The sequence below is a fragment of the Oncorhynchus gorbuscha genome, linkage group LG02, assembly GCF_021184085.1.
Source record: "Oncorhynchus gorbuscha isolate QuinsamMale2020 ecotype Even-year linkage group LG02, OgorEven_v1.0, whole genome shotgun sequence".
NCBI classification, from domain to species: Eukaryota; Metazoa; Chordata; class Actinopteri; order Salmoniformes; family Salmonidae; genus Oncorhynchus; species Oncorhynchus gorbuscha.
The window spans coordinates 46283465-46296332 of NC_060174.1; the positions used below are offsets into that span (position 1 = coordinate 46283465).

Here is a 12868-nt window from a genome sequence, read left to right on the forward strand (position 1 = left end):
TCAAGTCTTCACATTGAAATGAATGGCGTCACGTGATCGATGGCTTTGTCCATTCATAGATCGTCATTGGTGTATACTGCAGAACAGACACTCACGCACTGAGGAGTGTGTGTACAGTGGAGGTCAGGTGTGTGTCCAGGTCTCTGGCCACCCGGTCGCCCAGAGCAGCAAGGCAGTCCTCGATGGAGTTCTCTGGGTTGCCAGGGCTGAACACCGGAGACATGTGGCAGTCGAAGCCTGTACTGGAGAAGTCTGCAAACACACACACACCCATTCATGTCTTTAACAGTCCCAGTTGTACAAGAGCAGTATGATGAGAGTCGAAAGACCCAACTATTAGCATGCTCAGACGTCGGTGTTGTGAGGGCATACAATATCTGTGGGTGTGTGTGTGCACATCCTCTTACAGGCTGAGATCTCATCTTCCAGTTTCCTTAGCTCTTCATCTATCTGTCCTTTCATCACTCTGTTCCGCTCTCTCTCCATCGCTCTGTCCACAGCATACTGGTCATCTCCTGGAAGGGAACACAGATACTCAGATACCAGGCACATATTTAGAATCAATGACATCATCTATGTTTCCACTTTTCCAGTGATTATTTGTTGTTGTCGACATTTAGAAAGTTGTCATAGAAAACAGACAAGACAATTGCCTGCTACAGTATGTTTCCATTGAACTGTCTTGTGTTGAGAAAAACAGCTGGACGTCAGAACTAAAAAATGTAAAACACTTAAGCCAAAATCTAGTGTCGAATAAAATTAAATGTTTGGAGGTTTCCATTATCCAAATTGCGCATTAGTAAATTGGTGACAGCCTGGACGCCTTCCCTCCTATTTGTTTCATGTCTCAGGTACAGTGGGGAGAACAAGTATTTGATACACTGCCGAATTTGCAGGTTTTCCTACTTACAAAGCATGTAGAGGTCTGTAATATTATCATAGGTACACTTCAACTGTGAGAGACAGAATCTAAAACAAAAATCCATAAAATCACATTGTATTATTTTTAAGTAATTCATTTGCATTTTATTGCATGATGCAAGCATTTGATCACCTACCAACCAGTAAGAATTCTAGCTCTCACAGACCTGTTAGGATAGCTTCTTAAAGAAAAACTGTTCTCCACTCATTACCTGTATTAACTCCATACGGTGAAACTTGTACTCCAGTAAATTTGAAATACAGAGACCCACAAAAGTGTGAACACCCCTTCAAATTAGTGGATTCAGCCATACACATTGCTACAGATGCATAAAATAATAATAATAATAATAATAAAGTACGCCCATGTCAGTCCTTTGTTGAAGCACCTTTCGCAGCGATTATAGCATTGAGTCTTCTTGGCTATGACGCTACAAGCTTGGCACACCTGTATTTGGGAAGTTTCTCCCATGCTCTACAGATCCTCTCAAGCTCAGTCAGGTTGGATGGGGAGTGTTACTGCACAGCTATTGTCAGGTCTCTCCAGAGATGTTCGATCGGGTTCAATTCGGGCTCTGGCTGGGCCACTCAAGGAACTTCAGAGACTTGTCCCGAAGCCACTCCTGCGGTGTTTTGGCTGTGTGCTTAGCGTCGCTGTCCTGTTGGAGGGTGAACCGTCGCCCCAGTCTGAGGTCCTGAGCAGGTTCCCTCCAGATATGACGCTTGGAAGTCAGGCCAAAGACTTCAATCTTGGTTTCATCAGACCAGAGAATCTTTCTCATGGTCTGAGAGTCCTTTAGGTGCCTTTGGAAAACTGCAAGCGGGCTGTCATGTGCCTTTTACTGAGGAGTGGTTTCCGTCTGGCCACTCTACCATAAAGGCCTGATCGGTGGAATGCTGCAGAGATGGCTGTCCTTTTGGAAGGTTCACCCATCTTCACAGAGGAATTCTGGAGTTCTGTCAGAGAGACCATCAGGTTCTTGGTCACCTCACACGATTGCTCAGTTTTGCCGGGCGGCCAGCTCTAGGAAGAGTGGTGGTGGTTCCAAACCTCTTCTATTGAAGAATGATGGAGGCCAGTGTGTTCTTGGGGACCTTCAAAGCTGCAGAAATGTTATGGTACCCTCCCCAGATCTGCCTTGATACAATCCTGCCTCAGAGCTCTACAGAGAATTCCGTCGACCTCACGGTTTGGTTTTTGCTCCGACACGCACTGTCAACTGTGAGACCCTACATAGACAGGTGTGTGCCTTTCCAAATCAATTTAATTTACCACAGGTGGACTCCAATCAAGTTAGTTGATGAACGGAAAAAGGATGTACCCGAGCTCAATTTCGGGTCTCGTAGCAAAGGGTCTGAATACTTCTGTAAATAAGGACTAATAAGGTTAGTTATTATATTTGCAAAAATGTCTAAAAACCTGTTTTCACTTTGTCATTATGGGGTAGTGTGTGTAGTTGAGAATTTTTTATCCATTCTAGAATAAGGCTGTAACGTAACTAAATGTGGAAAAAGTGAAGAGGTCTGAATACTTTCCGAAAGCACTGTAGATATGCAAGTATATGAATCCTCCATGGCACAGTTGTCAATGTTTTGGTCCTTAAATGAAAGAAAGTATACCAGTTTCATTCATCACAGATTCTCTTTAACCAGTTTTGGCCTTTTATGCAGGGCCGACAGGCACGTTTATTAACTTCTTCCACATGTTGGACACCAAGTATGCTGGCAAGAGCATCCTGTCTGGTGCAGAGATCAACGAGATCAAGGCCTATGGTGTCATCACTACTGTGACTCGCCACCTTGGCCTGGATGAGGGCAAGGTTCTTGGCAGTCTGGCAAAGTACACTTCCAAGCAAGGGCTTTGGAATGGAGATGTAATATAGCAGTCGTGCCAACAAATCTCATCAGCCACCTGGTGGAAGGGATTTCGTGGATCTGAGGCTCTTTCCCCGGTTGCCTCCATCCTCCAAATCCTGCCAACATCAGTCGCCTCAGAGCGCAACTGGTCCTTGTTTAGGAACACACACACCAAGGCACGCAACAGGCTGACCAATACAAGGGTTGAAATATTTGCCCAGATGGCCACCAATTTGAGGCTTTTTGAGCTTGACAACGAGCCATCCTCAAGGTTGGAAAGTGACAGTGAAGATGAGGCCTCAGAGTCTGTTCAAGAGGGAGACATTGAGGGGGTCCAGGGAGAAGACATGGAAGCCTGAGAGGAAGACTATCAAAGCTTGAGATTCTAGACTATAATGTTGTAGCTGCATGTTGAAAACGTTTTTGGGAGATGCAGTGGATCATTGGGGATCATTCTATATTCCCTTTGTTTTGTTTTTCAGTGAAATCATCCCATGAGAAGAGTCAACTCATTTAATTGAAGTTCAATTCATAACAATTGTTTCTTCTATTGGAAGGATTTAATCATTTGCAATTATGTCTACTTATGATAAGGTAAAAAAAGGTTTGTTTCTCTCCATATGATATGGTAAATATCCAATGCAAAAAACATGTAAATTAGATTTTAATAATTTGCATATATTTCCGTTAATTCCCATATATTCCCGTTAATTTCCACCTCTGAATATTCCCCAAAATGGGCAACCCTTTTTAAACCATAATATGTATTCTGTCTTTTCTGATGGACTAAACTGAAATTGCAAACAACTTTCTATGGCTTGTTTTAAACGATAGCAATAGTGGAGAGGATTTCATTTTCAAATAACCGAAACAGAGGTTGTAATCTGAATAAAGGGGAAAATGCCATTTGTGAACACGGATTGAGCCATTCTTACTAATCTGCTAGTGAACCAGTTCGGACTTAAGTATAGCCTTTGTATGACTGAAGCCATTAGTGAGAGGTCTAATGCTTTAATAATTTCTTCCCTCCGAATTCATAAATAGGCCCGTTTAATTTTGTTTGGCTTGCCTTCCAAATAAAATATATTTCTTTGTTCATATAATACTTAATTTTTAAAATAATTACATTATTCTTTCTTTTTTAAACAGCTAGTTAGGTGTAGGCAGGGCCACAAGCAAATAAGTAAACTGAGATACGACTAAAGAGTTAATTCAGGGTGTTTTTCCCACAAATAGGCAGGTGTTGTCCTTTCCATGGTAGCGAGATATTTTTACTAACCTTCTAATAACATGTATTGTTACGGAATATGAAAAACGTCAGACCATTTTATTGGTAAACTACCCGGTAATGTAATTTTTTTTTTTTTTTTGTGGTCAAATACATAATATACACTTATAATAATTTGGTTGTAATACAGAAAGGTTAGAAAAATGATCTAGATCCTCTGAGGCTGTGGAGGTATCCAAATTGTGGATTTTAAAGAAACCATGAACCCCTTTGATTTTAAGCCCTGATTTTTAGCCTCTTGATATTATAGTTGGATCTGATTTTAATAGCCAACATTGGTGGTCATAATAAATAGTTATGCCGATAGTGGACAACTTTGTTATACTCAGACAGTTAAATACTTTGAGAAGTAGCCATTATTTACTATTTTACACATAAGGTTACTATATATCACATACACACAACTACATTTATATATACACACACACACACAAAAGTATGTGGACATGCCTTCAAATGAGTGGATTCAGCCATTTCAGCAACACCCGTTGCTGACAGGTGGATAAAAATTGATCACACAGACATGCAATCTCCATAGACAAACATTGGCAGTAGAATGGTCCATCCTGAAGAGCGCTGACTTTCAACATGGCCAAGTCATAGGATGCCACCTTTCCAAAAAGTCAGTTCGTTGTAAGAACCACAACGTCAAGGTATTGGAGTGGCCATCACAAAGCCCTGACCTCAATCCGCTAGAACATTTGTGGGAAGAAATGAAAAAGTGTGTGTGAGCAAGGAGGCCTATAAACCTGACTCAGTTACACCAGCTCTATCAGGAGGAATGGGCCAAAATTCACCCAACTTATTGTGGGAAGCTTGTGGAAGGCTACCCGAAACAGTTGACCCAAGTTAAACAATTGAAAAGGCAATGCTACCAAATACTAATTGAGTGTATGTAAACTTCTGACCCACTGGGAAAGTGATGAAAGAAATAAAAGCATAAAATAAATCACCCTACTCTTATTGTAGAAAAGGCCCATGGAGTTGGTGGAATACTCCTTTAATTCATTGCCATTTACTCAGCTGGGCCAGGGGCGCTTTAATTAGGTCAGGTGGAAATGTCCTACAGATCTCAACTCCATAAAAGGAGGAAATTGCCATCGCCTGATCTCGCTGCTTTCTCTTCCCTAACTCCATCTGATCCAGAAGTTCTGTGCGTCCATGAATCCACACTACTCAGTAAATATACCAATTTATGGTTAAAGGAATTCCTGCCTCAGTCTCATACATTCCTCTGTCACCTGACACGTGACCACCTGTTCACCTTCACTGTCAGTCATCCTACCTGTCCAGCAACCCACACAGATTCCAATAATCTTTCACTTATTCTGACATTTCACATTCTTCAAATAAAGTGGTGATCCTAACTGACCTAAGACAGGGAATTTTTACTAGGATTAAATGTTAGGAATTGTGAAAAACTGAGTTTTTGGCTAAGGTGTATGTAAACTTCCAACTAACTGTACACACACATTCTGCAAGGCCCCAGAGCCTGCGACATCAGTAAGCAAGGGGCACCACCAAGACGACAATGGAGCTTTGAACATCCCACAGAACACCATTAAATCCATTATTTAAAACAATGGAAAGAACACAGCACCACAACAAACCTGCCAAGAGAGGGCCACCCACCAAAACTCACAGACCAGGCAAGGAGGGCATTAATCAGAGAGGCAACAAAGTGAAGAATGGGCAAAAATCCTAGTGGCTACATGTGCCAAGCTTATAGAGAACTACCCCAAGAGACTTGAAGCTGTAATTGCTGCAAAAAGGTGGCTCTAGAAAGTATTGCCTTGGGGGTGAATAGTTAAGCACACTTAAGTTTTGTTTGTCTTATTTCTAGTTTGTTTCACAATAAAAAATATTTTGCATCTTCAAAGTGGTAGGCATGTTGTGCAAATTAAAATCCACCAAAAATCTATTTTAATTCCGGGTTGTAAGGCAACAAAATAGTAAAAATGCCAAGTGGGTGAATACTTTCGCAAGCCACTAATGTAGGGCTTAATGCTCCTGAAGTAATCTATTCAAAATCAAATATTCTTCTTAGCCATTATTTAGTTGTGTTAAGGGATTTTTTTTATCAATAATGACTAATTATGTATACATTTTAATCAGGACTGACTAATCAGAAAACTATTATGTTACTGTATAGATGTATGAATTTTCTTTAAACCCTAGTACTGAATATAATGTGTGTAAATATAATCAAGAATTACAACAATGACTGTCTGTTCCTTGGTAGAAATGAATGAACTTATAGCTAGACTGGCAAGAATGCTTATCTACACAGGCAGACCTTGGCTCTGGTCATAAAGTATCTAAGTCTTGAGAACCATACAGCCATTGTACTGGAGCGGAGATGAGACTGGGTATTACAAACACTAATGACGTCATCTTCAGTTTATAACCTGTGGTAAACTATCATGTCCAGTAGTCTCGAGAATAAACGCAGCTGGTTGATATTTGAGACTGGTCTCTGTCCATTTTATACAAATAAGAGTCTTACAAATTCTTAGGAATTGACAGGGTGTTTAATTTTAATTGGGTATTAAAACAGAGGAATATAATTCCTGTAACAAGTTGTGATATGGTTCAGTCAGCCAGATACACAGTGCAAACATTAGTAATGTGCAAAACCTCTTACTGACTGTATGACGTAATAACTGCAGGCCACAAAAGTACAAATACTGTAGGCCTATGGTTTACAGGGAGGTTAGGTTAAAAGGTACCAAAAAAATAAAAACCGTACTGTATGGAGACTATGGACACCAATCTACAGAGCAAAGTTAAACCATTGTTCAATGCTCATCACTTTTTGACAGTGACACAAGTAGCAGCAACGCACTCCCTCTCCGTTAAGTGTATGCCCATCAGGTGTGGATATTAAATATACACCAATTATCAAACAAGCTATAGGCCATAGCAGACAAACGGCACTGAGATGTACATATCAAAACATGAAGCGAATGTACACACACCCTTTTCAAGCTGCTCTCTCCTCCCTCACCTTCTCTAGCAATACACGCTCTGCTCTCATTACGGGCTTACAGGCCCAGATGCACACCACTCATTCACACACACACACACTGGTGAATTATTCACAACATCCATTGCATGTTACTGGAGGCAGGCAGAGACCCACATGACAGGGCACACACATCCCTCCCTCCCTGTTCTCCTCCACATCTCTTCAGCCCGCTCACTGGTTAGGAAACAAACAATGCATCCACTCAGCCAGAAAGGACCGTGGGAGGGGGCGAGTGTGATGCAGAGAGATTTCATTGGGCCGCTGTGGATGATACTCGGTCAGTTCACGCTGCCTCTGAAGCAGATTTGGTCAACTCCACTATGCTGTTAACATGCCAGCTATATGACTGGGCACAAGGCTAGCCTCCTCCTGCTCTCATTGGTTTGGAAGCAAGCAGCACAGCTAAAACAAGGCATCTGCCAACACATATGAAAAGAACACAGAAACAAGGGCATAGCGCAAATTCTCCTTAGATAAAGTAAGAATGGATTGCTCAAGTCCATTATCAAGAATTAAATAGAACTGATCAACTAGCAGTACTCAAATACTGTACTTATTTCTAGGAAAGGGATGGGTCAAAGGGAGGCAGGACTCTTTATCCAGGTAATGCTGTCTAATGCCTAGTACATCAGCCAATTTCCACACATCAAGCGTCTCATTCACCCTTAAACCCTCAGCTGGCCGCTCAAACTCACTCAGTGAGAAGCAATGAGACTCCCTGTTGGTTTTGCCAGCCAGGCTAGGTGCTGGTTCAGCAGTCCGGCCTGCGCCTCCCTTTTCTCTTGACCGGTGGCGTGTGAGTAATGCTACGGAGATTGCACGCAACCGGCTGTCAGAACAAGGAGTGGGCCGAGCGGAAAGCAGGGATCAGACACTCTTCTCTACATTACCCACCCCCTCTGACAAAAGAGACAAGAGAAAATATGGAGGTCCAGCTCCTCCTGTCAGAGCAAAAAGGTCTTTGCCTTTCATAGGGAACAGTCACTCGTTCTTTAACCATGGCAATCACATGTGGTACATGGCAGACATCAGAGAACCCCAGACTACCGCTCCTGCATGGGCTATCATGCCATCCGTATATAGAGCAGTTCAGGCTAGTTAATGGAGGAGGTTTTAATTGTTCCATTTAGTAGATCAAACCATTTCTCACCCTAACGCCAGTGACTGTCAACTAGGGTTGGACGATGTCAACCTCTGTCCTATCATGGTTATATTCTCATAAAACATTGTGATATACCAGTATCACCCCCTAATGGCCAACCCCCTAAAAACATTTTGGGAATAAAAATTGTAATATACAAAAACTGCTAAAAACCAAAGTTGTGCTATAGCGTGAAACTGCATGCAACAACTGGACGAATCATGACGAAAGTTGATGTCGAATCTGCTCTTTTTATTTTACACTGGTCACCATAGCAGCACCAACCCATAGCACATACGCCAGCAGGTATATTTCACTGGTCATCCCCAAAGCCAACTCCTGCTTTGGCCACATTTCCTTCCAGTTCTCTGCTGCCAACAACTGGAATGAATTGCAAAATAAATTTTAAAAAATCACTGAAGCTGGAGTCTTATACAGTTGAAGTCAGACGTGGACATACACTTAGGTTGGAGCCATTAAAACTCGTTTTTCAACCACTCCACAAATTTCTTGTTAACAAACTATTGTTTTGGCTGGTTAGGACATCTACTTTGTGCATGACACAAGTAATTATTCCAACAATTGTTTACAGAGAGATTATTTCACTATCACAATTCCAGTGGGTCAGAAGTTACCATACACTAAATTGACTGTGCCTTTAAGCAGCTTGGAAAATTATGTCATGGCTTTAGAAGCTTCTGATAGGCTAATTGACATAATTTGAGTCAATTGGAGTTGTACCTGTGGATGTATTTCAAGGCCTACCTTCAAACCCGGTGCCTCTTTGCTTGACATCATGGGAAAAGCAAAAGAAATCAGCCAAGACCAGAAAAGAAATTGTAGACCTCCACAAGTCTGGTTCATCCTTGGGAGCAATTTCCAAATGCCTGAAGGTACCACGTTCATCTGTACAAACAATAGTACGCATGAATAAACCCCATGGAACCACGCGGCCTTCATACCTCTCAGGAAGGAGACACATTCTGTCTCCTAGAGATGAATGTACTTTGGTGCAAAAAGGGCAAATCAATCCCAGAACAACAGCAAAGGACCTGGTGAAGATGCTGGAGGAAACAGGTACAAAAGTATCTATATCCACAGTAAAACGAGATCTATATTGGCATAACCTGAAAGGCTGCTCAGCAAGGAGGAAGCCACTGCTCCAAAACCGCCATAAAAAAGGCAGACTACGGTTTGCAACTGCACATGGGGACAAAGATCGTACTTTTTGGAGAAATGTTCTCTGGTCTAATAAAACAAAAATAGAACTTTGGCCATAATGACCATTGTTATGTTTGGAGGAAAAAGGGGGATGCTTGCAAGCCGAAGAACACCATCCCAACCGTGAAGCACAGGGGTGGCAGCATCATGTTGTGGGGGTGCTTTGCTATAGGAGGGACTGGTGCACTTCACAAAATAGATGGCATCATGAGGATGGAAATTATATGTATATATTGAAGCAACATCTCAAGACATCAGTCAGGAAGTTAAAGCTTGGTCGCAAATGGGTCTTCCAAATGGACAATGACACCAAGCATACTTCCAAAGTTGTTGCAAAATGGCTTAAGAACAACAAAGTCAAGGTATTGGAGTGGCCATTACAATGCCCTGACCTCAATCCTATAGAAAATTTGTGGGCAGGTGTACGTAAACTTCCGACTTCAACTGTATATAGATTTTCCCTATTGTGTTATTGACTGTACGTTTGTTTATCCCATGTGTAACTGTTGTTTGTGTCGCACTGCTTTGCTTTGGCCAGGTCACAGTTGTAAATGAGAACTTACTCTCAACAGGCCTACCTGGTTAAATAAAAGTGAAATACATTTTTAAAAGTTGTTGAACACCTGGGCAGAAGCCAAGTGCTGGCAAATATTTTCTAAAACAATTTTCTGGTGGAGATCCAGCATGGAACAGGTATGTGTGTGCCTCGCTCACAAGGAGAAAATCGACAGTCAACAGACGAGGAACATGCCTTACTGTAGTGAGTTCGCCCATGATTTTATAACCGGGATAGAAGCGAAGTCTACCATCTTCAGAACAGGATAATAATTGCTTTACCTCATCCTCCCCTCTTAATAGGCTATTGTTTATTATCTCTAATAAAGCTGTGATTGAGACCAGCCTATAAGACTCACACTTTCATTCTTGTTCTTGTTGAAATGGGCAACAGTGCCTTCTTAGGCTATTTGAATATTTGGGAAATAGGCTTCTGTTTATGAAACGTAAAGCTTTTATATTAGGCCTAGTAAGAGGATAGGTTATTGGCCATTTGGTTTCCAACCTCACATGGATGGATTTTCCTGCCCCTCACATATCATTTCTTTCTTAATATGCTTAAACTTGTCATTCGATTTTTCTATATTGACATGGTTTGTTCTCTCATTATTAGTACCCTGGCCCTATTACGTTTTTGGGCTATTCAAACATCTTTTTTAGATGGAACTCTGTTCAAATGCATTCATTGTTTGATCGGGAGAAAAAACATGCACGCATAAATCGATGAAAGCGTAGCCTAGCCCCAAGTCATATTGAAAGGAGAAGGGAATATTGCGTAGGTTTTTGAACAGCTAAACAGAATATAGTTAAGGAGTGTCCATTATAAAAACAAATAGGTTTAGGCTATAAGGCCCATGCAACCAACAGAGCAAGAGAAAGACAGCGAGATTATATTTTCTGACTGGATCTTTTGCACTGCTTTGGTGGAATTCTCCACTCTGTCTAGCCTACATTCCTCTCCTACGTTCTGTAGACCTATAGAACCGAGTCCAATTATTGAAATAGGCTATATATCGAATAGGCAGATTACTCTGAATGTCCCTTGTGTGCTGCCCTACTCCATTCTTTACTGCATGTTGCCAATCATCGTTGATAGATGATACCATTGTAATATCGCCCAACTCTACTGTCAACATTACTGGATTCTGTTCTGTCTCTACATAACTAGGGTAGAGATACCAACATGCTTGGAAGTGGTGCCAGCCCAAGCTGCCCATCCATTCTGTAAAGGCATGGTAGGACTCCAGGAAGCTTTGATTGACACATACGTGCTGACCATGTTTGTGTGAGCTCCCATAATTAGGACAAGAAAAGACTAACAGTCCACTCGCTCAACCAAGACAGAATACAGGACAGCCTCTGTACTAAAGCTACTGGGCAGGTTTTCAAGCCAGAGACCAAGACAGCAATTACATATTTCTAATGAGAGCCAATGAAAAGGGGGATTGGCACTGGCAGGCAATCTGTATAGACGTGTCTGCACCCCAATTATTTACTCGAAATGTGCACTCGTACATGCTCTCGCATTGGTTTAAACAAAAACGCTTACACCAATTTTAAATACATGGAGATTGTGCTAATGGTGGAGATTTGGGAACGGGAAGCAGCCAGTCCCTCCTATCTCCAGTATCTTCCGCATCCTAATTTGGTGGGAGTGTCACTTACCTCCGCCAGCAGTGGACAGTAGCTGGGAGGGGGACAGGAGGCCCAGGTAGTTGAGGACAATGTACTTAGTCTCATAGTGGAAACCCTCAGGCACAGAGGTGGAGCACACAGCAGCCATTGAAGATATGCAGGGTCAGACTCAGGCACATGCAGTCAAATGTGGAAAAAGATCAAAATTCTGAAAGTAGAAAAAAAGCACACTGGTTATTACAGTCAATGTATCTAGTAAGAGCATATATGGGTGTAAGGTCAGATACAAAGTAGGAAATCTACAAATAAAGCATTGTGCACATTTCGTCCTGTCATGAGGCACAAAAACACATGGTCAAAACTGATTTTTGGATTGCATGTATGGGGATGACACCGGCAGCAGAGACTAAGCCTGAGGCATCAACAACTCAACATCTGGTCATTAACAGCACAGCCTGGCCACTATCTCATCACACCATTCATATCATGGTGCAACTGCAATGATGCACTGCAACTACAAACTCTTAAGGCAATTGTTTGCATGAGTGATATGATAGCTACATTTTCAGTAGACAGTGTATCCAAACACAAAAAGCCCCTTTCACAACACATATTGGGCATGAACCATCAAGTTGTCACAGTAATAAGTCAACATTTGAGTACTGTTCGATACCCGCGATAATCGTTAGTAAATTCAGCGACCTTTAGCTAATGTACTACTCAATACAGTGTTATTACACTCAGTGTAGGCTAACCTTAAAAAAGCAGGGTCCGTCAAAGATCAATATGGCACTACAATTGAAGAGAAAGTTCATTATCGTTAAGACATTATCTTACACTATGACACACGACGTACCCGTTTCCAGAGACAAATGCAGTCCTGACAAATGCACGTGTTGAGCAACAAAACTTGAAACACGTTCCACACACCAGTACCAGCAGTGGCAAAACAGTTATGGATGACACCAGGGTGTGTCAATTTTTTTTTATATCGGTCCTTTCCAACAAAAACTTGCCTCTCAAGTCTCTAATTTAAGGGGCTGGGTAGCCATCATGACTATAACATGCGCCTCAGTTTGTGGAGAGTTCAAATGGCGTTTTCATTTATTTAAGTTAGCTGATTAATTTATTAATTGCATAAACACACTCGTGGTACATAACAAAATACTCATATGTTTGTTGTATTTATAATATGTAAAAAATTAAAAGGTGTCATATCATG

At 41.6% G+C, this 12868-nt stretch overlaps 1 protein-coding gene across 1 annotated transcript in view; it reads right to left on the reverse strand.

Moving 5' to 3' along the window:
• Positions 1–12637, reverse strand: part of LOC123992945 (bcl-2-like protein 13) — a 30248-nt gene extending 17611 nt beyond the window's left edge. Inside the window, exons 1-4 of the mRNA XM_046294604.1 lie at positions 12503–12637; positions 11677–11854; positions 408–515; positions 96–252 (exon numbers count right to left, since the gene is read on the reverse strand). Coding sequence (XP_046150560.1) covers positions 96–252; positions 408–515; positions 11677–11794 — 383 coding nt within the window. The 5' untranslated portion in view covers positions 11795–11854; positions 12503–12637. The remainder of the gene's footprint in view (positions 1–95; positions 253–407; positions 516–11676; positions 11855–12502) is intronic.
• Positions 12638–12868: the final 231 nt, after the last annotated feature.